The 25,056-nt window shown below is 41.1% G+C and overlaps 2 protein-coding genes across 4 annotated transcripts; both read right to left on the bottom strand.

The window, feature by feature from the left end:
* Window positions 1–4,868: 4,868 nt before the first annotated feature.
* RB195_017969 (uncharacterized protein) lies at window positions 4,869–7,302 on the bottom strand (the record flags this gene model as incomplete). 2 transcript variants are annotated; one of them, XM_064185184.1, is made up of 5 exons in its annotated part: window positions 4,869–5,048; window positions 5,302–5,361; window positions 6,735–6,859; window positions 6,918–7,019; window positions 7,221–7,302. In XM_064185184.1, the coding sequence occupies 5 exons, from the start codon at window positions 7,300–7,302 to the stop codon at window positions 4,869–4,871; spliced, it is 549 nt and encodes a 182-aa protein (XP_064041064.1). The 2 variants fall into 2 exon arrangements, with proteins under 2 accessions (XP_064041064.1, XP_064041065.1); XM_064185183.1 differs by lacking the exons at window positions 5,302–5,361; window positions 6,735–6,859; window positions 6,918–7,019; window positions 7,221–7,302 and adding an exon at window positions 6,116–6,145.
* Window positions 7,303–9,073: 1,771 nt separating this feature from the next.
* On the bottom strand, window positions 9,074–24,989 carry RB195_017968 (uncharacterized protein; the record flags this gene model as incomplete). Of its 2 annotated transcripts, XM_064185182.1 has the most annotated exons (21): window positions 9,074–9,163; window positions 9,815–9,919; window positions 9,987–10,091; window positions 10,145–10,255; window positions 10,317–10,427; window positions 15,646–15,765; window positions 16,278–16,401; window positions 17,830–18,125; window positions 18,188–18,296; window positions 18,355–18,525; window positions 19,431–19,601; window positions 19,661–19,939; window positions 19,995–20,155; window positions 20,237–20,413; window positions 21,568–21,736; window positions 21,806–21,884; window positions 21,965–22,088; window positions 22,379–22,519; window positions 23,534–23,668; window positions 23,787–23,880; window positions 24,922–24,989. In XM_064185182.1, 21 exons carry the CDS (start codon window positions 24,987–24,989, stop codon window positions 9,074–9,076), a joined length of 2,940 nt encoding a protein of 979 aa, XP_064041063.1. The 2 variants fall into 2 exon arrangements, with proteins under 2 accessions (XP_064041063.1, XP_013296476.2); XM_013441022.2 differs by lacking the exons at window positions 23,787–23,880; window positions 24,922–24,989 and adding an exon at window positions 24,825–24,851.
* Between the last annotated feature and the right edge of the window lie 67 nt (window positions 24,990–25,056).

The raw sequence follows: 25,056 nt of genomic DNA, 5'->3' as shown, positions 1-25,056 counted from the left end.
CAGGAACATCTGCAGGATTCGTAAGAGTGAATAAAAGACGGCATGCACGCTGTGCATAGGTAGTGTCTGATTCTGGAAGCGTTGCGATGCGCTCGATATGCTCAGCTCTGTCAATATAGTTGTATGTCAATATTTCGTTTTGTCCTCGAGGATCGAGGATTCATGCATTGAACGTGGTGTACGTGTCGGTAGCGTGCGTACTTTAGTCGCCTGCGTCATACATGAGTCAGCCATTTATTTTTATCCACCGCATCCACCCAGGCAAATTGAGGATCTGAGGGAAAAGACTGAGTGAATTGGGAAACACCTATTGTACCAAACGGCTGAAGCGAAAAATTAAACATTTCAATTAAATCTAAACGAATTAGGATTAAACATCGTGATAGGTTACTAACTGTCTTAGACACCATTTGTTGTTTTCTGTTTTTTTTTTTGGATTCCACTCTGTCACAGACAGCTACTTGAGGCTTATTTGTAGAAAATACTAGATTCTAAACGAATTCCTTAGCAGTATCACTGTGCTTCAATAGGCAACGGCTAAATGAAGGAAGAACAAAATTATACTAAAAGTTGATCGCACGCGTACCCAGAACAGTTCCGAACTGTTAATTAAGGTTAATTGGGACAATGCAACCCCTTTTTGCTTATACTTATGTCGAATACTCACTTACTTGATTATTCACGTAGTACAAAGACTTGCAAAATGCACAGTTGTTCGAAATTTTGAATGATTCGAGTATTTTCATTTTTGACTGTTTAAATCAAAAAAGTTTTGTGAAGGCCTCTACATTGTTCTGATGAAAGAATTCTATTTCTGCTAATGCATCACAAAAGAACCAATAACATTCTACGCTGAATACGAAATGAAAACTTTTTCCAACACGGATCCATAGATGTTATCTGGTGCTAAGAACATCCTTTTCTATTAGCTTCCGAGTGGAGATCTGGTATTTGAAGTTGGATACACTTCGAACTGTCAGAGAGCATCTACCTTTCTCATCAAACAGAGGCTGATCCTTGATGATTAATACTCAATTGCCCGTTGCCAGCCAAGTTTCTTATACTCAAACGCTTTTGATTGTATGCAGCGCTTGATATCAGTATTTATATCTGCATACTTTTCCACATCGAAATTTCTTTTACAATAGTAGGAACAATCAATAATTGACCCCATCGAATGCAGCAGGTGTGCTGATTTTTCTGCAACAACTCAAGTACCATTTAACCTGGATCCAGAGTGCGACAAATGAAATGGAGGACATACAAAGACTGAATCATATAATTTTTTTCTGGGGCATGCTAGTCAGCAGTAATCTTCCAAAAGAGTTCTTAATTTATTGCTGCTTCTGAAGGGTTGGTATATTAGTTTGATATCGTGCAATCAGCTCTCATTATGCTCTGAATTACCTTCCATTTCTCAGCATAAGCCCAAAAGTTGTTAACAATTTACGTCCAATAGGTTTCGGGTGATGTTATGCTTATCAAATGCATATCGAACAGTGTATAATTGCAATAAACCATTGAAATACGATTTCCATGTCACACCAAGTAATTTGAATCATCACTGAAAAAAACTGTCTCAAGCGTGAGCGAAGATGGCTCTCCGGTGTGGCCGAGCTGATCGGCAGTGGTAATCGGCATGCAGAGGTCGACCGATGTTGCAATCACCAGACTCTCGTTTCTTTAGTTTGTCGGGATGCAGCCGCCGACTACTGACATGCATCAGCTGTTGTCAGAGGAAGTCCGCCAACGAGGCTGCAGTCTCGTCTCCTCGGCCATGTCACCCGGCTGGTGCGAGCCCCTCTTTCCCCCTCCCCACTTTTGATATCTTATACATGCAATAATAAATATTTATAATATATGTTTGAACTCCCCGTAACACATCAAGAATAGGAAGAGCTCCATATTATCTTGACATCATCAAGAATAGAAAGAGCTCCCTATTATCTTGACATGGATGTCCCGGGTAGATTCTAATAATGTTAATTTTTTTAATGGGAACAATTTTCAAAAAAAAATTATCCTATTCATTCCTTCATCTATTGTATCCTTCTGCGACACTACAACGACACGTGAGTATTTCCTTTAATCCTTTTATTATTAAAATATCAGATGTTGTCAACAAAAAAAATATATACCTATATAAATATATAGAAAAGAAAAATAACCTAGGAAAACATATACAAAACAGTCCATGCGAACAAGTTCCTGAACCTTGCGTTTTTTTACTAGTACCTTTACTTGCTGCCGTGAACGCTAGCAATATTAGATTGAGATGCTCCTCTTACAAAAGTTAATGTTCAGTAGTTTTGAGAAAGATTATTCGCTTTTTACTGCGCTAAATTACTACATAATTTGTTTATTCCTGTTCCTCCATAACTTATAAGCCTAGTGCTACAACATATAACTAACTATAACTAACTGGCTACATGTTTTGCGAATTCACTGTAATGTAACAGATATATATGTTAGTATATGCACTATATTTATATTTATGTTTCTTCAAAATTCTTAAGCTTAATGATATATATATATATATATATATATAACTGGTTATTCTTACGCCTAATAACATATATGTAACTGCTTACATGTCTTCCAACTGTAAGTCCAAGTTTATATGTTAGTTTAGGTAAAATGTGCGCGAAAATAGATAATATACATAGCATTTCAATTGTTTTCAGATGGCAGTTTATTAATTGTTATCTGTTTAATTTGTTCTCATTTCTACACAGCTTATATTCCCTCTTCTGGACTTGTTCGCAAATGGCCGGCCAATCAAAATACGGTACCTGTAATATCTCCGCACTTGAGCACTGCGTGAGCAATAAACAGAGATTGAAGACGCATTAGAATCGGCTAATCTCTCCGCGCCAACCTTACACACCAGGTTGCTCCGCGAAATCACAGTTGTTACACCGAGTAGGCATGGATATTAATCTAAAGGAAAGCTAACTATAGTGCAGCGGCTCTCCGAATTTACAACGGACGTACAATCTAAATTAATTTCGTAGGAACGTGCAGCTGCTCTCATTTTAATCTTAGGACGCACCAGTAATTAATCAAACATGAGCAGTGCAACAGCCCCTCAAAGTTTCGCCTCCACATCAAAAGAGACGCTAATGACCCAAACAGACGCGATCAATAAATGATGTAACTACATGCAGGTCCTTTCTCTCAAAGAGATATCTCACCACTTAATCCATCACAGTACCCCAGGTACATTCCAAAGAGTTGCAAACAACTTCATCCACGAATTACGTGCGTGTTGCTTCGCATACATTGATGACATAATAATTGCTAGTCACTCAATACGTCAACATTTTTTTCTTTGATTTAGAAGAACTTTTTCAACGCATTGCTAGTTTCGGAATAAAACTAACACCGGAAAAATGTTCCTTTTTCCAATTTGAAGTAAAATACCTTGGCGTACCCATCAAAAATGGCACTCGCCCCAACCCAGACAAAGTTGCAAGCATCGTAAATATCCCGTATCCAACAGATAATAAATCTGTCAAATCATTTTTAGGCGCAGCATCCTATTATCGCCGCTTTATTCCAAGATTTTCCATTATCACCACTCCATTCAACAACCTCCTAATTAAAAATGCTTCCTTCTCATAGACAGATGAGCAGGAACAAGCGTTTTTGACCCTAAAAAATACTTTAGTTGAAGCACCAGTCCTAGTACCACCTAAACTAGCTCTACTCATATCTCATCCATACCAGCGCATCCACCATCGGTGTAGGCGCGTGCCTTTTGCAAGATAGTCGCGACACTTGCAAAGAGCACCCAATTGCATATTGCAGCCGCCCACTTACAAAATATGAGAAGAACTATGCAGTGATCGAACTTGAAGCACTAGCTATAGTATTCGCTCTCAAGCACTTTTATCCATACATAGCTGACGCAAAAATCACTCTAGTTACCGATCATGCTCCATTAAAATCCAATGCATCCAATTAATGCATCGATCAGACCTTGTAGGGCGCCTTGCTAAATACCAAATAACAATGCAGGCGTACGATATTAAAATTAAATATCGTGCAGGAAAACACAACACCCTATGTGATTTTTTTAGCCGATATCCAGTAACACACACGAATTCCATACAGCTGAATTCGTTCCCTTCCCTTGAGGAAATAGAACAATCAGAAGTCCTTTCTAAATATAATGACTTAATTCAATTTTTCAAAGGAAATTTAGAGGAACCCCCAACGAATTTCAGGACAAATTGGACAAATACTCCTTTTTCAATGATTGTTTATATTACACATCCAATACAACTCAACTAATCGTTCCTGATCTAAAGTTACAAACTAAAATCATCCATACTTTTCACGAAAACCAACTTATTGGATCCCATTTTGGAATCAGAAAAACATATAAATCAATCAATCACCAAATTTGTACGTAGTTGTCCAATCTGCCAGAAAATCAAAACCCCTTCAGGTCACATTATACGTGAAGAATTAGGAACCTTCCCAATTCCTTTACGACCTTTCGAACGTATCCGCACGGATATCATTGGACCTCTTCCTCAATGTATTAATGGAAACAAATTTATTTCCATAACAGTCTTCACCAAACTACAGATATATTGGTGAAAGATATATATATATATAAACTACAGATATTGTGGTCAATCAACGATGTCATAGTCAAGCACGACATTCCTAACGAAATTGTATCTGACCGTGGTTCTAATTATACAAGTGAGATATTCTCACAGATTAACAAGATCTTAGGAATATCTAACAAATTAACCACAAGTTACAACTACAAAGCAAATGGGCAAGTCGAAAGAATGGTAAAAGTAATCTCAGATTCTCTCACCGCATATTGTTCAGATGCTAAAGATCTGTGGTCAGACTTTCTCCAACCTATCGTCTTTGCCTATGACACAAACATAAACGACACTATAGGATACAGCCCATTTTTCGTTGCATATGGAAGACATCCAATCACGTGGAGTGATATCGTCCACCAACTGCCAACCACCATATCTCACGCCACCGATAGCTTTACAGACCAATTCAGCACTGCCCTGCAAACCACAACAATCGAAGTCGGAGACCAAATTGCCAAACAAATAGCATAATACAAATCAGGTTAAGACTTTCACAACAAAGTTTTCTTTAAGGACGTTTCCATTGGAGATCCTGTTCTATTACGTGACGGTACCATTATGTTGAACGCAAACCCGTGTGCTGTGCACAGTTCAACATATGATCGACTCGCTTGTATTTTATAAACATCACATAAGATTTTGTTGTACACGAAATCCCAAATCCACTCACCAATGGAAAGGCCCTTTCATAGTTGAACAAATTTCTCGTCCTAATGTCACCATCATCAATCTGATCGGTACGACAGCTTGTTCATATTAATAGATTGAAAATCTATTTTCCTCGTTCTTCGTCCGCTAATGTTTCCACCTCTAAACAAATACTACATTCGCCAACAGATATCCAAAAGGAAACATCAGATGACTTAGAACATAACCAACGACAATCACACCGTCTCTTCTTAAAACGTAAATCTTTCAGCACTCACCCTTTCCAGCAAGAGAAATTAAAAAAAGAGACAACTGCTATTAACAGTAGTTGCAAATTCTCTACCGTAAGTTTCACTTTCCTTCTATTTACCGTCGCTCCTATGCGTCGCACCTACTATGTACATGATTTCTTTGAACAGGCGTTTCAAAGAAACAAAATAAATCTTCTTAAAAACAAAGCACTCACACCTTCCAAATTACGCCCTTACGTTGAACGCAAACCCGTGTGCTGTGCACAGTTCAACATATGATCGACTCGCTTGTATTTTATAAACATCACATAAGATTTTGTTGTACACGAAATTTCTTTTCGCCTACTTCACTGTCAAAATGTTAGCATGTCAAATTTAATCACATGTTTAATCACGTTTAATGTTCATTTAATCACGCATCAATTCCGGAAATTAGGATTGTTCCTTCAAGAGATCATTTTAATTAGAGAGATATAATCACACGTTTTATCGTTGTATTTTCTGTTGAACCCACCTATGTAATAACGATCAACAGACGTCTACTCTACCATCTTTTGTTCTCTCTGATAACCTATACGAACGTACCAGAATACATCCACCAGCCTCATCCCGCATTTGAGAATCGTCACAAAGCTATTTCTCATATACACACATCTCCTACCCTACTTTCGTATTTGTTACAGCTCGAGGACGAGCTATCTCATTATTCTGGGGCAGGTGACAGTCGAAACTAACCCAAGTTCATCTCCCTCCCTGGAGCATGTCTGCTCATTTACTCATTTAAAGATCATTTTCACTGATGCCTACTACGTCAAATACGACTATTTACGAGATGCCGTCGTACAACTCGTCTAAACAACTAATTCTCTACATCGTGTCTTACAGCTCGAGGACGAGCTTACTGAAGGAATGGAGATGTCGGGATGCAGCTGCTGACTACTGACATGCATCAGGTGTTGTCAGAGGCAGTCCGTCAACGAGACAGCAGTCTCGTCTCCTCGGCCATGCCACCCGGCTGGTGCGAGCCCCTCTTTCCCCCTCCCCACTTTTGATATCTTATACATGCAATAATAAATATTTATAATATATGGTTGAACTCCCCGTAACACATCAAGAATAGGAAGTGCTCCCTATTACCTTGACTTCATCAAGAATAGGAAGAGTTCCGTATTATCTTGACCAGTTTTACAATAAACAGGCTAACTGCAAGAAGACTGATTGTTAAGTCAACGTAGTTGTCCAGAAACAGTACGCAACACTTCGTGTGTAAGCACGTCTTGTTGTTCTTTCCCTTTGCTCGCAGGCGCTCAGTAACAATCACTTGTATTTCTGAATGGAATAGCAGCAGTAAGAGTTATTTTGTGCGAAGATCTAACGTGAGACAAACTTTGAGGAGTAATTCCTTTGAAGAAGTCAGCACGGCCACGGGTATGATATATCTCACTCAGGTACACGAACAAAGCGGGATGACTGAATGCTGGAACACCTTCTGCAAGTGATTTTTGTAGGAAGAAAAAGTTTCTGCTAGATTGCAGGAGTTACAGAGAACGACCCCGCTGGGCGCCAGCTCTACCGACTTTAAAAGTGTTTCTTTGTCAGTCCGCAAGTCTCTGATATCTAGCGAGTGTGCCCGCGGTGGCTTTTGTTGTACTGCGCCGTTTATTTCCATAGGAAAACTGGATTGTATTACGATCGATTCTTGTAGGATTCTCAACGTTGCTCATTCCTTTGCTGATCTCCTCAATAACAGTCGAAAAGGGCACTTTCCACATCTGATACTTTTCGAAACTGTACTCACCGGAAATTTGTCAAAGTTCCGAGACATCTACTTCCACATCTACCTTAGATGGATACATGGTCCCAGAATAAGAAAAAATAAAGAAAATTCTTTCAAACCACAATCGGCGAAAATTTCTTTTTAACTAAAACGAAGCAAAAAATCAAATCTTCTCAGAACTGCTCCTAGTGACTGCAACAGATTGGTTGAAATAAGGTGAAGTGGTTTTCGAGCTCATACATTTCAACCTAACAATAATAACAAAAGCACCAAAAAAAAAAAAAACATAGATGTGCCTACAAGAGATGTCGACAAAAATTCCCCGAAATATCGAAACGTGTTGAGGGGAGAACTTAAACAGTTTTCAGTTCAAATGTTTTTTTTATTCGGATTTTGGAAAAAGGCACAAACTACTCGCATTCTCCTTGCCCCTGCACCATCCTGACGCAGAGTTTAAAAAGTTACCGAGCGATTTCCAAAAGGTGAAGAATATGGAGTGGATACTGACATGGAAACTGCGTGAATTTCAGTGTTGTTTCAAGCACACAGACTAGGCGCATCCTCGCTAAATCCCAGGATTTCACCTTAAAGGCGTGTTGACTGACAAAACTCATCGTATTGAGATCTGGATAATTACGAGGCAATTGTGTAATTCGCAATTATGAGAATGAATACTCCTAAAATAGCCACATGATCCGGAAAAAATGTGTGAAAAAACAGTTTTGGTTGCATCCATGCTCTCTACTATGCAGCATGTCACGTGGTAGAACGCTGACAATTCTGGAGTCAACCAATGCCCGTAATCCAACCAATATAACTCAAATAAACAACAAAAGCTGTTACACCTGCACAGTTGCAGACACGTTGCGTAGAGTGGTCGTCCGTCACCCGTAATAACCCGTTGGGGCATCAGTGCAAAAAGTGCTTTCTCATGCGCCTTTTTATTAGCAGAGAATTTTTTTTTCAGTAAATTATGATTTGAGCGTGACCACGCTCAACCCCCACTCCTACTTGCTGCTTACAGATCCTAATATCGTCTATCTTGTGATACGCTGTCTTTAAACAGCTGTAGCGGCGATTACTGCTGCAGGCACACACATCGACCGCACCCAATTTGCCTGGGTACCTCCTAAGCATCCCCCTAGCGGAGAAACCTCCTCTTTAGTTTTCGTAGCTCCGCTAGCTGTGAATAAATGGTAAATGAAGGTTCGCTCGAAAATGAAATTGTTTGAAGAGTAAGAAATATTCCCAACATCCGTAAATATAGTAGCATAGAAGCACGTCATGACGTTAACCTTGTATGGCATATTTCTGACCATGCGATACCGTTATAGTAGGGCAAGAACTAGATCGAGAGATCCAAATCACCAACTGTTTTTCTGCTCGGTAAGAAGTCGTTTATAAATTATACATATGTATTAGAAAGGCTCAAACAGCATGGTGGCTCAAACAATTAAACAAAAACAACAAGCCATCTTTCAGCTTGACGAAATGCCAAGTGCACATCTAAAAACCGTGAGCGAGTACGAGTTCACACATGAACCCCGAAAGTACCACCAACGCCCTCAACCATGATAAGACCCTTACAATAAATAAAACAACAAAATGTTGATATACATATAGTAAATATCACCATGCAAATCTGGGCATCACTGAAAACAAAAATAATATCACAAGCAAAAGACTGAGAAATGATTGAAAGAGTGACACGTCTGCGTATTTGCATCAGGCTGCCCTCTTCAAGGAGAAAAGATAGAAATCTAGATTTAAAGGTCGTTTCCAGTGAAATCTCCGAATTCCCAGATGTTCTTGCGTTCACGACGCGCTTTCTGCTCTGCATGTTCGTAGTCGCTCAGCTGAAAAAGTTTGGAATTGTAGGGTGGAAGGCAGTAGCATCACTCAGAGCCAAAATCAGAGCCAAAAAAAAAAGAAACTGTAAGAATTCATTTCGATACACTTCGCAAAGAAATAAGGGAAAATTTCTCCTAGTCCTACACAAAAACTGAAGGACTGCCTTATTATCCTGTCCCTTCTAGTCCCAATTGTCTGTATTTTTATCCGCATTTGAAAATGTAACTTAGTACAAGCTGTCAAAATCAAGCTACATGCATGAGTATGCAAGAGTAGATCTCGTCCCTCACAAAATGATAGCAGATTTTCTACGGATTTGGATTTTGTATCCGTACTATTTTTCTATGTTCTACTTCTTCCAGTACTTACTTCCAGTGTTATTGAAGGCAGTGATTTTAAAAGATCGAACCTGATTCAGCAAAAATGCAACTATTACTTCATACAGCCCCTTGAAAAAAGTTAACACAAAGCGCAGCAAAACATATCGCATGTTCTTGAACTTTTAAGGTCAACATGATTGCTAGTAATAAAGAACCAGAACTATGGCTCAATTCCAGAAAAAAAGAACTCGACAAGTCCGATGCTTCAAGATTTAGTTTCCTTTCACTTCGAGGGAAAATACGAAACACATCGTACTATATACGTTGAGTATTTACCATGCTTTGAAGTCTCTTTTCCTTCCTCTTTTCAACGAGTGCAAATCCGTCTTCTATAAGTGCTTTACCAACGTCGACTTTCTTCCCTGCACATTCTATCATAACCTACAACTCAGATAATAATTCATAAAGATCCTCAATCTAAGAATAAAGCTCTTCAGATAAGTCCTACTTGACAGTATTCAGTGGAACCGATCTTGTACTCGACATTAATTTCGGCAGTGGGTACGGAGAACAATAGTTGTTGGAGAGCATCTTCGCATTGCAAACCATATTCCTAAGGAGCTGTCACTTACACAGTTGGTGAAATTAATGTAGAAGACGAACTACCTTATCATTAGGTATCGCAACCAACGCAATCCCGTATTCTTTAGCTCCGGCTGGAATGTGAGCGAAACCTGGAGGAAGCTGCGCCAACGACGAAGCAGGCACAGCCTCACGCTAAATAACCATTTGTATGCCACATGCACACATTCTCGATTGCAAAAATTCCTGGACTTACATTTCCGTAATCGATGAAGAGGACCTCAGCTTGCCCCGATCGAACGCTTTCAACCTTAGCACGGTACCACAATCCATCAACAGAAAATGGAGCAGCACACACGTCGCCACGCTGAAAAATGATAAAAATAGGTGAAACTTTCAATTAAAAAAATTAAATTAAATTAATTCAATTAAATCAGCTGCTCAAATATGTCCCTGCCCAGCTCAGCAGTTTTAGCAACTTCCTAAAACATCTCCGCAGTACCTCGTTTGAGCGTGAATGTGTAGTAGAGACCTTTGACGTTACGTCACTCTATACGAACGTTTCAAACGATCTAGCGATGCAGGCTGTTCACGAACTGCTCACGCAGCGCCAGGCTTCATTGAACATGTATGGATTAAGCATTAGGCAGATCATGACATTGACAAACGAATGCCTGAATGGCTCTATTTTCCGATGGTCGGGACAGTACTACCGACAACTTAGAGGCCTAGCTATGGGACAAAGGCTGGCACCCACTCTCGCCGTTGTTTTCATGGCCAAGATCGAAAAGCCTATAATAGACCGCCGCAAACCACTGCGGTATTATCGTTACACCAGTCTGAACGTCCGGCTAAAGCCGGACTTCAGACTTTCTGGGGTGTTCGCTTCGCTCCCCTTCACTAATCAAAGAAAATTAACAGTAGTGGCATTTTCTGTAAAATTGGACTTGTGTATCTCCAACAATCTTTCTTCCTTTTTTATATTATAACCAAAAGCGAAAGATTTCATAGTCTTCTTTCTCAACGCGTCAGTTCTACATTTGGAGAACACTCGAACTTCAGCTTCAGACACTCCATACCAATATATTGCAGACAAAGTTTAAAAGTATCACGCGAAATATGGGTTTTCCTCTTGATTTCCCCCAGTAGTTATCACAGAATGATGTTTTAACATAAAATGACGTGAAAGACATCATTCTACTGATAATGATAACGTTCCACGTCAGATCACATAAACATCTTGCTACTATTTAAGCAACCGTTTGCATGCGTGTTTCCACTTTCTGAGAACGGCATGCTACAAACTTGAGGCGAGCGAAGAAGGAAATAGGCACGCGGAGGAGTCATAAAGGTGAAGAGCAAAGCGCCCAGTGGTCACGGCTATGAAACGGCTCCAACCATTTATCTTTTTTGTCATGCACACTAAGTTATTGCGCACCAATGACCGGGCCCACCGACGCCGGTGGATCCGTCGCATATTATAGCAATCTGGCGCCGGCGCACCAATCTGACGCCGTAGGACCCGTCGCACCCCTTTTTATGGATATCTGGCGCCGGTGGACCCGTCGCAACCCATTTTATAGCTATCTGACCGCATCAATCCGACGCCGGGTGGACCCGTCGCACCCCCTTTTTCGAATTTCGTGACACACAGACAAACACACACACACATACACACACACGGACCAAGCTCGTTATTATATACCAGTCTGAACGTCCGGCTAAAGCCGGACTTCAGACTTTCTGTGGAGTTTGGTTCGCTCGCCTTCACTGAACGAAAATTAATATTAGTGCCGTTTTCTATGAAATTGAACTTGCGCATCTCCAACAATCTTTCTTCCTTTTTTATATTATAACTAAGGGCAAAAAAATTCATAAACATCACCCTAAACGCGTCAGTTCTACATTTCGAGAACATTCGAACTTCAGCTTCAAACACTCCTTATCAGTATATTATAGACAAAATCTAAAAGAATCACGCGAAATATGGGTTTTCCTCCTGTTTTCTATAAACAGTTATCAAAGAATGATGTTTCGACATAAAATGACGTGAAAGACATCATCCTACTGATAAAGATAACGTTCCACGTCAGATCACATAAACATCTTGCTACTATTCAAGCACCCGTTTGCATGCGTGTTTCCACTTTCTGAGAACGGCATGCTACCAACTTGAGGCGAACGAAGAAGGAAATGGACACGAGATGGAGTCATATAGGGTGTAAAGCAAAGCGCCCAGGGGCCACGGCTATGAAACGGCTGCAACTATCTATCTTTTGCGTTTATAGGTATCTGGCGCCGGTGCACCAATCCGACGCCGGTGGACCCGTCGCACCCCTCCTATAGGTATCTGGCGCTGGTGGATTCGTCGCACCCCCTTCCATAGGTATCTGGCGCCGGCGCACCAATCCGACGCCCGTGGACCCGTCGCACCCCTTCTACAGGTATCTGGCGCCGGCGCGCCAGTGCGGCCCCGGTGGATCCGTCGCACCCCCTTCTATAGATATCTAGCGCCCGCGCACCAATCTGGCACCGGTGGACTCGTCGCACCCACTTCTATAGGTATCTAGCGCCGGCGCACCAATCTGGCACCGGTGGACCCGTCGCACCCCCTTTTTCGAATTTCGTGACACACAGACAAACACACACACACACACACACAACCGACAAGCACGACATCCCTCTCGAAGATCCAACGTAGTGGATAGCCCAGAAAAGATCCCTTTCTGTTTACCTTATATATCTGACGATATGAACAGAGCAGTACGGGGTTGTCTGTGAAAAACGGGTCTACAGAATGACGTGAGGGTTGTGGAAATACCTCCAGCAAACCTCAAGGGTCAGGTGGTACGTAATCGTGTGTATGATCGACTCTGCACAACTCCCAGCTGCGTGGTTTGCCCGTATGGCAGAGAGGGTGATTGCATGATATCAGGAGTAGTGCATCGTATCACGTGCAGGTTGTGGCGGTGACGAGTATATAGGGGAAACGGGACGTCCACTGTGTATAAGGGTCAAGGAGCATCTAGATGGACTCGAAAAATCTAAAACCTTCACCCCACTTAGAGCACACCGTAGAATATGTCATCCAAACTCCGAAGTGGAGGCAGAAGTTCGTATATTATCCTACAAGTCCGAGATCACAGCACGCAGAACGCTAGAGGCCTTTTCGATAACCACCAAAAGTCCAAAAATGAACAAGAAGGATGAGTGCGGGTTTTGATCTATGGGCGGGCCGTGAGGTCCCTATATAAAAACCCTTGTGACTCGTAGTTGTGGTACGTGGTGGTCTGCTGCGTTAACAAGTCTAGCTAATAAGGTAAGTACTAGCCAATGTGTTGCTGTTTGAGTTTGCCTAACGTTTGGATGCTTTGGGTAGGGTGATGAGGCGCTTGAGGGGATAAATCACTAATGGCTTTGAACTTTCCAGGCTCTGAAGAAGGCGATAACGCCGAAACGTTAGCCGTTGTTTAATAAAGGCGATCAATACTAATCTTCGCTACAGCTCAAGGAAATCAATTAAAAACTTCGTTTCAACATGCCGAGATTCAAAGACAGTCGAACATGGGCAATAGGTAAAACTTCCTTCCACAGTACTACAGTAGACAAGTGAAGCACAGAGGATGAAGCTTTTTCAATCACTTTCAATTTCAAGTGAAGCACAGAGGATGAAGCTCTTTCAATCATTTTATAGCAAAACGGTACGGGACAAAGAGAACGATCAAGTAAAGAAAATAATGGGCTTTAAGTTGAACATGGCTACACAGGAGAATATAGCCAGTAGTAAGCTTACTTGGTCAGAAATTTGTATGCTTATTCAAGTTTTTAGAAAACGGTTAATAAGCTTATGAGGATGGATGAATGGTAGGGGAACTTGCTTGGATTGCGCACCTTTGATAATTATTGGCTGCTTAAAGGCCAACAAACTGGATAGGTTCCATTGCTATATTTCGAATCGGTCGATAGAACTAGTATCACATGAAAACCTCCCATTTATTGTGCTGCGGTTGTCGCCATTTTTGACTATATCTTCTCAGCACTACCTGGCAGAGGCAATTACATATTAGCAGGACAGCTACACCGTAACAGCTGTTTCCAAGTATCTAGTAACAGTGGTTCATGTACATGCTCTGTCCAGAAAAATAAACGGGTAGCGTGCGTGTAAAGAGGGTCCCGCGGAATTTCCAGCATGCCCCGGTCATGCCTCGTCAGAGCAATTAGCGATGATGCGTGTCCTAAAGAGATTCACTTTCGTTGGCACCTAAATAACTGACTCTGCTCATCTGCCGCTAATCATACGCTGCATCAACGGCTAGGATATAATTCACTATATAATAAATTGTCTTTGAGAATCAGACACATTCACTGCAATTTTGTGACGTGAGGTGATCTCAATTTTGTAATCGTTCCAGAAGCAAGAGAAATCCTCACGTGAAATATGAGATAAGGATGTATCTGATAGCTTCAAATTACGTGCATAAAAATTTCCTTTGAAACGTAATATTCCAGCTTTTAAAAGTAACGGTAATGAGAATTATCGTTATCCTGTAACTCCCAAGTTTTTTTTTTTTTTTTTAGCTTAATTTATTCCTGAACTTCTGCATCTCTGACTTCTTGGAACTTACAGGAAAAAAAAGAGTTCAAATTTGGTAAGATTTCTAGACTTTCTGAAGGAGATATAAAGGCAAACTCATTCCCTTTCTTTATTAGAACACCATACAAATCCCATGTACTTCTATCTAACACTATTATTCTTCGACTTATTCGGTAATTTCGACAGCTCACACCACTCTCCTTTGCATACTTCCTTGTAACTGCGCAGTTTTCTGCGTCTCTGTGGCTAGAAGAACATCTAATACGGTTGTCTGCGTCTTCATGAACGACTGGAGCGTGACCTCTTTGAGATATGCTCGCGTATCCGCCGGCATATCCACTGGGCACGTTATGTCTCGGAGGCATTCGCGGAGAATCCGCCGGGACCCTCTTTACCGTTCCCCACGGGTAGCATGTCATAGAAATTATGTGCTACAAATTTTTAGATAAAACAATATGTTCACCTTTGAAAAACACCTCATTAGACGTATTAGGCCTAGTGAACCTTCACTTCCATTTTTGAAATGGTCATTGAAAGTGCTGTACTTCCAAGGCACTCACCAATGAAACGAGTCAACCTCGTCAATCTTCATGACATCTCTCAAACACCTCAGCATAACTTTGTGTTTCTGTTCAATTTGTTAATTTCTTGAGGGTGATACTGAGGTCGAGATGGCTCCGGTAATAAATGAACGAGTTGTTCAGCTCGTTCGGAAGAAAAATGAGGTACTAAAATTGAGGCAAGCATTCTAGGTTCTCCCAATTTTTTCAGGTTTCAAATTTACCAGCATTCAGAGGTTTCAAAATAACACCAGAAATATGTACAGCGCACATGTATGCTTATCACGTCTTCCTAGAAGATCAACTATCATCCAGAAGACCGCACCGGCCTTCCGAATGAGAGTTGATCTTCTAGGAAGACGTGATAAGCATACACTCTGCTTATTTTATAAGTGCTTCGGCAACAGCCTAAATTACAAATAGAACGTCACCTTCGCACTGAATGCTCCTGTCATCGGTGGGTGTTGTCGAAGATACTCCCGCAAGTCGGCGGTCATCTTCTCCAGCTTTGCTCCATCCTCAACCAACTGTGCCGCAAAGTTGAGGGTTCCCTAAATTAAACCAACATTACATACCCATATCAATTACGTAAATGAAGCAAAGACTTTATTGAAGTTTCTCAAATGTAATTGCACTTATTCGCAGTAGAAACAACTGAGAGGTTGTTCAATGGGAGTCTGTCATCAGTATAAGCGGAAAAGAGTAAGTAGAGAGCTTTAAACGCAACGTTTGAGGAAATTTTTGATGTAGCGTCCTTTCCAATAAAAGATAGGGTACAACAAATAGTAGAAGAACAAGCCACAAAGAAAGCAATGACAGGATCATTCTTTTTTTTTACGTTTCACAGTTAACACTGAGTTGTAGTCCAGACAGGATATTCAAAATGAAAATCCACGTGAGATATTATCATGCCCAAAAAATGGCTGAAAGTTGAGCAGGGATCATTCACGCAGCATCTACACAAAAAACGTTTCGTATACTTGAGGTTCTCCTCAACAAACTGCTTGCTGCATGGAGAAGTAAAATTTAAGAGAAAAAAGGAGGTTCAATATAAATAACGAACCTTCGTTATGTCTGTCACAGCCACCTTTTTGTATTGTATCCTCCTTTCAGATACATCATTCTGCTGAGCGACAACTTCGTCAGGTACGACTTCCTCTTCTTTGTAGTTCTGCCAGATGTTACGGCTGAAGAATAAACGGTAAAAGTGATGAAGAACCGGAAATTAGTCTCCTCGAAGGAAGGTCAGTGTTTTCAGAAAGAAAGCTAATTTGATAAATTCTTGAAGATGACTGCAGGGCAACAGCTTAAATACACTTAAAAATAGCTGAACAATGGCTGCTTATAAACCAAAAGTAGCTCCTGCGCTTATGTTTGCTTGACAGCTCGTGTACATCTGCTGCCTGACAAACGCTCTTTCCACTAACTGTCTTGCAGAAATCAAAAGTGCATTGCGCTCATACGGATAATCATGAATACCTGGCGGAACAGTCGAAGATACTCATCAATAGATTGCTTTGGTACAATTGTACCGTCCTGCATGAGCGGTTGTACATTACGTTCACAAAAAAAGGATTATATATGTATATCTACATATCCTTTGCACGTGTGAGAGGTCAGATAGATGCAAATAGCAGAGCATTGTTGCCAAAAAAAAGTAGGGAAATGAGCTTAAAGGCATCACCTCACGAATCTGGGGTGGTGCGGGTTTCAGGGGGGGGGGGGGTTATGCCTATGCGGGGTCGTAGATTACGGGACGGGGGGACGAGGGTGATTCCGTCTATTTCTTCCTAATTGCCGTAAAAACGGCCCGGAAAACGCGGCACGTGCACAAGGCTCCAATCGAACACGTTGTAGAAGATAGCGCCCCGGAACGCTCGAATGCACGGAATCACCATCCTCCCCATAATCTACGACCCTGTATAGGCATATCCCATCTGAAACCCGCACCACCTCAGATTCGTGGGATGATGCCCTTAAGAAGTCTCTCAAGCTCTTCAGAGGGACCGAGATGCACCAAGAACCATTTATTTGCACAGAATAAACATTCCATAGCCAAATTGTTGAAGACTGATATTAGCCTGCTTCGCCTCTATCCGTAGTCAGCTATTCACACTGAAATAAGTTTCCCTCGACAACTTCAACATGAAAATCTACAACATGTGTTAGTTTTGATAATGCACACATTTTCCACCACTATTTATTCCTATTTAACTTGGCTGTGATGCGTGTGTCCATCTCAAATGATGTCGGGTTCTCACAGTCTCGAAAGTAGATTGCACGAAATGAAATACAAATGAACAACATAACGAAACGAAAAACAAACTGCTCCTGACCAATCTTGTCATTAAAGGCAGCATACCACGAATCTGACGTGGTAAAGCAATCCGCGCAAAAATCTAGAACTGGTTGTATATCGCTGGATCAGATGTGGTTCCGCTCATTTCTCTCTAATCATCTTTAAAAAAAAAACGATATGGAAAACGCCATTTTTCGACGATTTCATCTGCAACTCGTCTTCTAACCATCTCCAGCTTTCCCCGGTGATTTCCTCACCACCTTAGATTTGTGGTATGCTTTCTTTAAAGCGAAAGCTACTTAATTTCAAAACTCACTTAGCTGCTTTAGCTCGTTGCTCAGCTGCAACCAACTGATTGTAATGCCCGCTCTTCTCTGCGGTGAAATGTAGCGTAGCCAGTCCTTGGTCAAGAAGCAATTCAGAAAGATTTTGTGGCTTGCCACCAGCCTCAGGGGTAACGAACAAGTATCCAATGAAATTGCCCATTTTGTCCAGACCTTCTACCTCAATCTCGACTTCGTGCTGAAGAACCATACGACGTGTAAATGCCGTTGCTTCATCAGCAAAAGGTTCAGATGGGCCCGTAATGCCTCCAGGACCAGGACGCCCACTCTAAAAGTTACACTATAAGCATACAAATCCATTACATTATAGTGTGTTATGACAACACAAACCTTGGGACAATTGATGCCACCAAGGAGGAAAGTGATCACGACTGTCTCCTTGGGTATGTAGATCCTGAGCCGAGATCCGCTGGCAATAAATTCTACAACACCTTCCGCTCTGCAATAACAACACGCTCAACAAACGACAAAATTAATGAGGGTGCATAAGAACCTACCTCGTGCTTCTTTGAAGATACGGCAAAAACTGTTTACTTCTCGCTAGATCTCCTTGTAATTCTTGAATTCGGAGAGTGTCCTTTTTGTCAGCAGTCTTATCAGCAAAAAGACCTTTCTTGCTTTTTTCAGCATTTGCTTCGGCGGCAAGCAATGCATCATACTCCGAAGACCTGAACATCCTTCCAGTTGACAGCGATGAATACGCTCGGTTTCAGAGGAGTACGAAAAATGAACGACATAAATAGTTATCAAAATCATTACATTTTCTCGTCGTAAATTAGTACACCGCTGGCGAAAATGGTTAACCTACAGGCACACAGTACAGTTAGTTTCGAAATTTCCATTTCAAGGTACAGCCACGATCTGCTTTTATGATGTCTATAGTGGAGTCAAAACGACATGAGTCATGAGTGTAGTTGCGGCGCATTTGCGTGCGCGCTAGAAACGGAGCGGCGGAGGTAGCAGTTGGACCCGTCGCAAACTGCAGCGATGGGTGGTGCCAACAAGGGTTTCAGCATGCTCCTATCCGCTACGCTCCATGGAAACGCCTGGAGAGAAGCCGCGTACGCAATTGCGTACGTGCTTCATGTCGTTTTGACATTACTATAGCTACAATCGGGTTAAAACGACATGAAGCACAGACAGTTGCGTATGCGGTTGCGGTCGAAGCGGTGAAGACAGCGATGGGACCGTGGCAAACTGCAGAGATGTGCGGCAGTAGCAAGGATCTTTACACGATCCCAACCGCTGCGCTCCACAGCGCCGCTTCGAGCGCAACCGCAACTGTTCGTGCTTCATGTCGTTTTTACCCCACACTCACAAAAAAAATAGTAAGAAAAAATATGGTGCTTGTAGGCTACTAAGTCAGCAAAAAGAAAAATTAACACCTTAATAGTAGGTTGCGTGCACAAGGAGCAAGAAAAAGTTTTCAAAACATCCTTATTTTTGAACAAATTTTGCCACATTATACCGTTTTAGAAATCGCATACGCAATTTTGTAGCCTTCTTTGAGGAATTTACAGTCAACACATGGAGCAAATGAGCCAAATGAGACATACAACGGAAAGCAACCAACCTATTTTCGTCGTCCGATCGATGTCGAACTACCTTGCTGAGACCCTTGAGAATCAGAGCTTCAGCAATGTTAAGCTCCCCAACTTTCACTGTGCAACAAGTTTTCTCTGGAAATTGTTCTGACTTTGGCTGTATGTAATCGACCGTGACATTAACGTTCTTTCCAATCAACCTAAACATTATAACGCGATTCTATGTAATTCGAAGCTACAAATTTAAATAAATAATGACCTTTTTCGAAGGAACTCCCTGGCTTGGAACATGAACGGAACATCGTACAACGGTCGGAATTGACGACCAACAGATGGTTTCTCGTCAGAATCTCTTGGCAATCTCACAGAAGCAAGGTGAATCTTTACTTCTGATCCGTCTGCTTTTCGTACTACCATGGCATCAGACATAATGACTTCGACAACCTTCCCTGTGAACGATTTTTTGTCACCAGTGAGAGCGCTTGCAGCTGACGGTTGGTAGGTTCTCCACAACCGTAATTTTTTATCTTTCGCTTGCCTAGAAATAATGCACGCTCACTCAAACAAACAAATGACCTAAAAAAAGTATTCACTTCTCAGCGGCGCGAAGTCGTTCGGCTCCGCCAGTGCATAATCCAATGCTCCAGTCCACGCATTTGGCATAGCCCTCACGTAAAAGAGATTCCGCTATGTTACCTTTGGGATGAACTACAGATCCAACAACATTTTGGTTTGATGTAGATTCTAGTATAACCTGAAACCAAACGTTTATATTTATGAGGAAAGCTGACGGTGAAATAATAAAAAGCGACTCTTAGAACAAAAACGAAAGTACCTGAACGTCTTGCTGAAGAAGTCGCTGTTCAACGAAGTACTTAGCCTCCTCAGCAAAAGCTTCAGCTTTTCCATCTGTTCCGGCGCGAGTGGCAGGAGCTCGAACTCCGGACAATTGTAGCGTTATGTATTCGAAGCTAGGTAGTAACATCACTCGAAGTGTGGAGCCATCGCGAACCTAGATGATACCCAAAGAATAATTAAATATAACATGTTGCAAATTAAAGACGCAAAAGTGGGAACAATCCCGACAGATGGAATCAATACTTGCTAACACGCAGAATGATATGAAAGGGGAGAATCTGTATATGTTAATCAGTTAATAAGAAGGCAATTTTCATATCATAAGCAATATAGGAACAGGTATGTACCTTAGGTCTCCGCCGGATTTTCAGTTCTTTTAAGATGTTCACTTTGTTCACTTTTATTGATACTAACGCACTTTAGAACAGTTTTCAGTTTTTTTAATGCTAATAACCATCAATAGCAGAGTATGTTGGGTCGTACAGAAGTCTAACACCAAAAATACACCCACACAATTTAAATTTAAAAAAAATAAATACTGCGGCGTTTCCCATGTATATTTCCCCCGGCATTAAAATATACAAGTATCATCGAAAAAGAAAACTCTTCTTTTGACTTTTTCTTAGTCACGTTCATTTGACGGTGATACGAAAAATGTCAACATAATGATAGAGCAAATTGTCTCATTTCAAAGAAAAACAAGTAAATGCAATATAAGGAATTACGCAACATTGGACTTCTTTTTTCCCCTCATCCAGACACTCTGGCACTACCGTGGAACACATTCTTATATGTGGTTCATGATTCCACTATCTGAGTTTAGCTCTGTAATTAAACGATATGGATGCCATCTTCACAGATTTGTTATCGAAAGATGTTTTCACTATATGACTAGAGCTGTAACTAGGTATCCTCGGTTCCATCTCGTCTTCCGTCATCCGCCAAAATGGTTCCACCATTTGATGTCGGAGATAATTTTGAAATCAAGTTCTCTTCTATTCTCTCTGAGCACTTAAGCAAGACTCATAGTTGCTATGAGTGCCATGAGCTATGTGGCCTGATATAGTCCAGAATCTCGAAAAATCAATTAATTTACTCCATCACGCCAATCACGCAACTCTAATATCTAAATAGAACCCGTCACACGCACGCAAGGAAAAATCTAGTTATAACATAACACGACGTTAACCCCTTATATTGCAGGAGTTGAATAAAAGAGGACAAAATCGACTGATAAATGGACAAAGCTAAACAAACTAATGGGCTCTGCTTAAATTCAAATTGTAACTGAAGAAAATGCGAACAAACCATTTCAACGACTGCATCAACAGGTTTCTGTTTGTAGTGGTCTACAAGCTGTCTAGGGTTCTCGATGACCCACTTCACTTCACGAATTGAGTCGCTTGAGCTTCCCCATTTACCTTTCCCAGAAGCTTTTGCCTGGTCTTGCAACTCGAGCAATTTGGTGACGTACTCACTGTAAGCTATGAATCGCAGATAGAGTAAAAGGGTGCAGCAGCGCAAAAACTAGATGTATTTTACCAACTCTGCAATTTTTCCAGGACGGACTTCAAGCCATCCTTCAGCCACTCCTGTTTCGGTGACATTTTCGGCGTTATCAGGATCTGAAGTTATGATAGTGTTTGTTAAAATACCATTCAGTAGAACGGTAACTAAAAACACGATGAAACAAAAATATTCTCACTTGTTCCTCCAAGATAGACCTTTCCGTGGTCACGACCGGATGCAGCAGTGAACTCTTTCACAAAAGTCACTACTTGGCCGACGAGTTTCCTGCGGAGAAATTCACGGGAATCCCAAGCAAATGGCTGGAATGAATAGAACACAATAATATACCAATAAAATCGTGGTGGTTCTTCAAAGAAAGTATTTCTTTGGAAAGAAGCGACTTCTTCACATTCTATTTTCGGAAACTGCGATTGTCTTTTACCAAGCTATGAATTCTTTAAAACATCTTTTCTACACTACATGACCATTAGAAGAATACAATCCAGTCAGGAAGGTAAGTACATAGATAGTTGAAAAGACATTACTCAAGTTTTAGAAGAGTGATTCACCTATCCTTATGCGCTTTAAAAAATATTAGTCACATCAATACCTCGTCTACTGTAGCAGCTGTCGTCTCTGTGGGACGCTTGGCAAGTCGAGGAGCAACCACATTGCTGAGATAGACTGTAGTCTCTGGTGGGGGGCCGTTTGTTGGCTGACCTTGCAGAACAACAGCATCTCCCGACAAAACCTAAAACATCAACTACAGCTTAAAAATATAGACAAACTTTAACATAATAATACACAGGATTTAATTGAATAATGAATATTTTTAGGAATATTAATTTCGTTGGCTTATTGGTTTCACGAAATTGTCTTGTTCAGAAAATAATAATAATAATAATAATAATAATAATAATAATAATAATAAGTACAGTCGCCAGAAAGAGTAAATGGTCACTTTAGATCGAAGTACATCGAACGGCGCCTCATCGTCTGATCACTGAGGTGAATGTTTCGGATGTCTTACTGAAAAATGACACTCGATTCGATTCTTCTTGGATTTGAAGGAAATATCCGAGTTTCCTTGATTTAGATATTAATATGGGGTGCTCGCTCAAGTTAGCTTTATCGAAAGCGAATATGTGGTTTGGTGGTTACTTTGGTGAATGAGAGACAAACCCAGAGATTTGTTTAGTTGCAGAGATTTACTCGGATCACTTGCAAGCAAAACCACTGATTCTAAACACCGAAGAAAGTAATTTGTAGGAACGTAGGGCAACAAAATTAGTTAACATTGTGCGTGTATCTTATAAGAAATCAATGCACGGCTTCATTTATAGAGAAATGCAAATAAGAGAGAAATTAGCCTATCCTGCAGTTGAACACTTTTCCTACCGCAACCTCTTTCATCAATAAATAGCGGAACACATTGCAATGCAGATGTATGTAATGAGAAGCGTGACATTTCTCACCTCACGTGATACATGTCTGCTTTAAGACCAAAAAGATAGCGATGACGTGGCTGCTGATACAATTTCATAAATGAAAGACGAGAACAATGGGACGTGGTATCTCTCAGACTGAGAGCCTTTAACTTCCAAGTGGGAGATAAGGAAGATGGCCGCAATACCCGTTCGACTCAGATTTAGTGCATACAATTTCAGGATTTTTATTAAATAACTTAGCTGCAGAAAATACGACCTATTAAAGTAACTTCTGATAACATCCATTTTTGGCAAAAAAATAAACGGCAACTGTTCACCTGCTTGACAAAACCTCGTCGAAAAGAAGGTTGAGAGGAGGCAGCTGGAGGAAGGGTAGGAGGAACAGGAGTAACGTTATCGGCCATGGAAACAGAGTTTAGAACAAGAACAGAGTCCTTGTTACTGAAACTACCCTGAAACAGTGACCATGTAATCGACGTATGATGTGAAGTACGGTATCAGAAGCAAAAAGGAATGGTAAAAACGAAGGAACAATGTAGAAAGGAAGAGAGGAATTACTAGACAACCCACATGGGAGTACGCCCAGTTATGCAACAAAGTATGAAAAAAATACAACCGGCATGAGGACACAACAATAAAGATTGATAAATGTAAGCAGATACGTCTAACGCACACAATTCTGAGATCTGCGGATTCCAATAATAACCGCAATCAGAAAGCCAAACCCGCAGAAACCTACAGACCTTGTGTGAAATGTGGGAAATTTCCAAGAGTTCTCTAGAGAAATGCAAAACCACCGTACCACGAGCCTGTCGAGCTACAAGCTAACACATTTTGTGTGGTCTCATAACGACCACCTGTGGAGTTAGATTGGGTCACGGCAACTAGCGCTCGCCGTGGCGCAGGTTTTTTCTTCCTTTGCTTGTTTTGCGTTTCTTGCACAAAGGAGTTTCTCACTAACTGAACTCACTCACTTTAGAAGCTGTTTGTAACATGAACAGGTCAGGTGTATCAAGTAGGCAAGGCTAATTGGTCGGTCACGCCCCTTTAATACGAATGAAGCATTCAGCAAAGTGTTGAGATGTTTTCGGATATTACTGGGTTCGTTTTCTTCGCTGGTGTTTCTCTGCAATGGAGACGCCCATTAGCGGTACCTTGAATCCGTATTCTCACTACGTATTTAACACATTGACGACAGTCGCGTCTAGAGAAAAACTAGTCATGAGGGATGAGGGATCTTTTTTTCGTCCTCCAGCTCATATGTTATTGTTATTATCATTGAAATTAAAAAAAAAATAAAAGATTTCTCGAGACCACGCTGTTTACATCTTCACGGTCTGATTTGATTCTTCGAGAAGAAAACTGACAAAAAAGTGGAAATATAGCTAAATCAAATTTAAAAAACCGTGGTCACATGTGAACTACGTTGTCACCAATGTGTTAACGGATCAAGTGCCGGATCCACTTACCACTGCTTCATGCGTCAAAATTTTCCTTCTTTTGCATCGTTGTCATCGCTCTATTGATAGTATAAGCGCCCTGTCGTTGATTTGGCTTAGATCAGAATTTGAGGAGTTTGGCCAACAGGGTCCCTCCAACTATGCTTACCTTCTGCTCAACAATTTTCTTCACCATCGACAGCGCGAACCCCCAGCCAATCAGGTTTATTGAAAATCACCAATTGCTAGAGCTGGTCGAGAAGTACCGCGCCACCTGCTGTGATTTGTGAGCAGCTTGACACCTTCGGAGAGACTGTACATCCTTTGTGTTCATGTCTAGGAAGTTGTCGGAGTTGTAATTGAGCAGCTCATACCGCTAAAGTTCGAGCTAGTTGTTCTTT

Source organism: Necator americanus, chromosome II (genome assembly GCF_031761385.1).
Source record: "Necator americanus strain Aroian chromosome II, whole genome shotgun sequence".
Taxonomy (NCBI): domain Eukaryota; kingdom Metazoa; phylum Nematoda; class Chromadorea; order Rhabditida; family Ancylostomatidae; genus Necator; species Necator americanus.
This window is presented reverse-complemented; position numbering and strand designations above follow the sequence as displayed.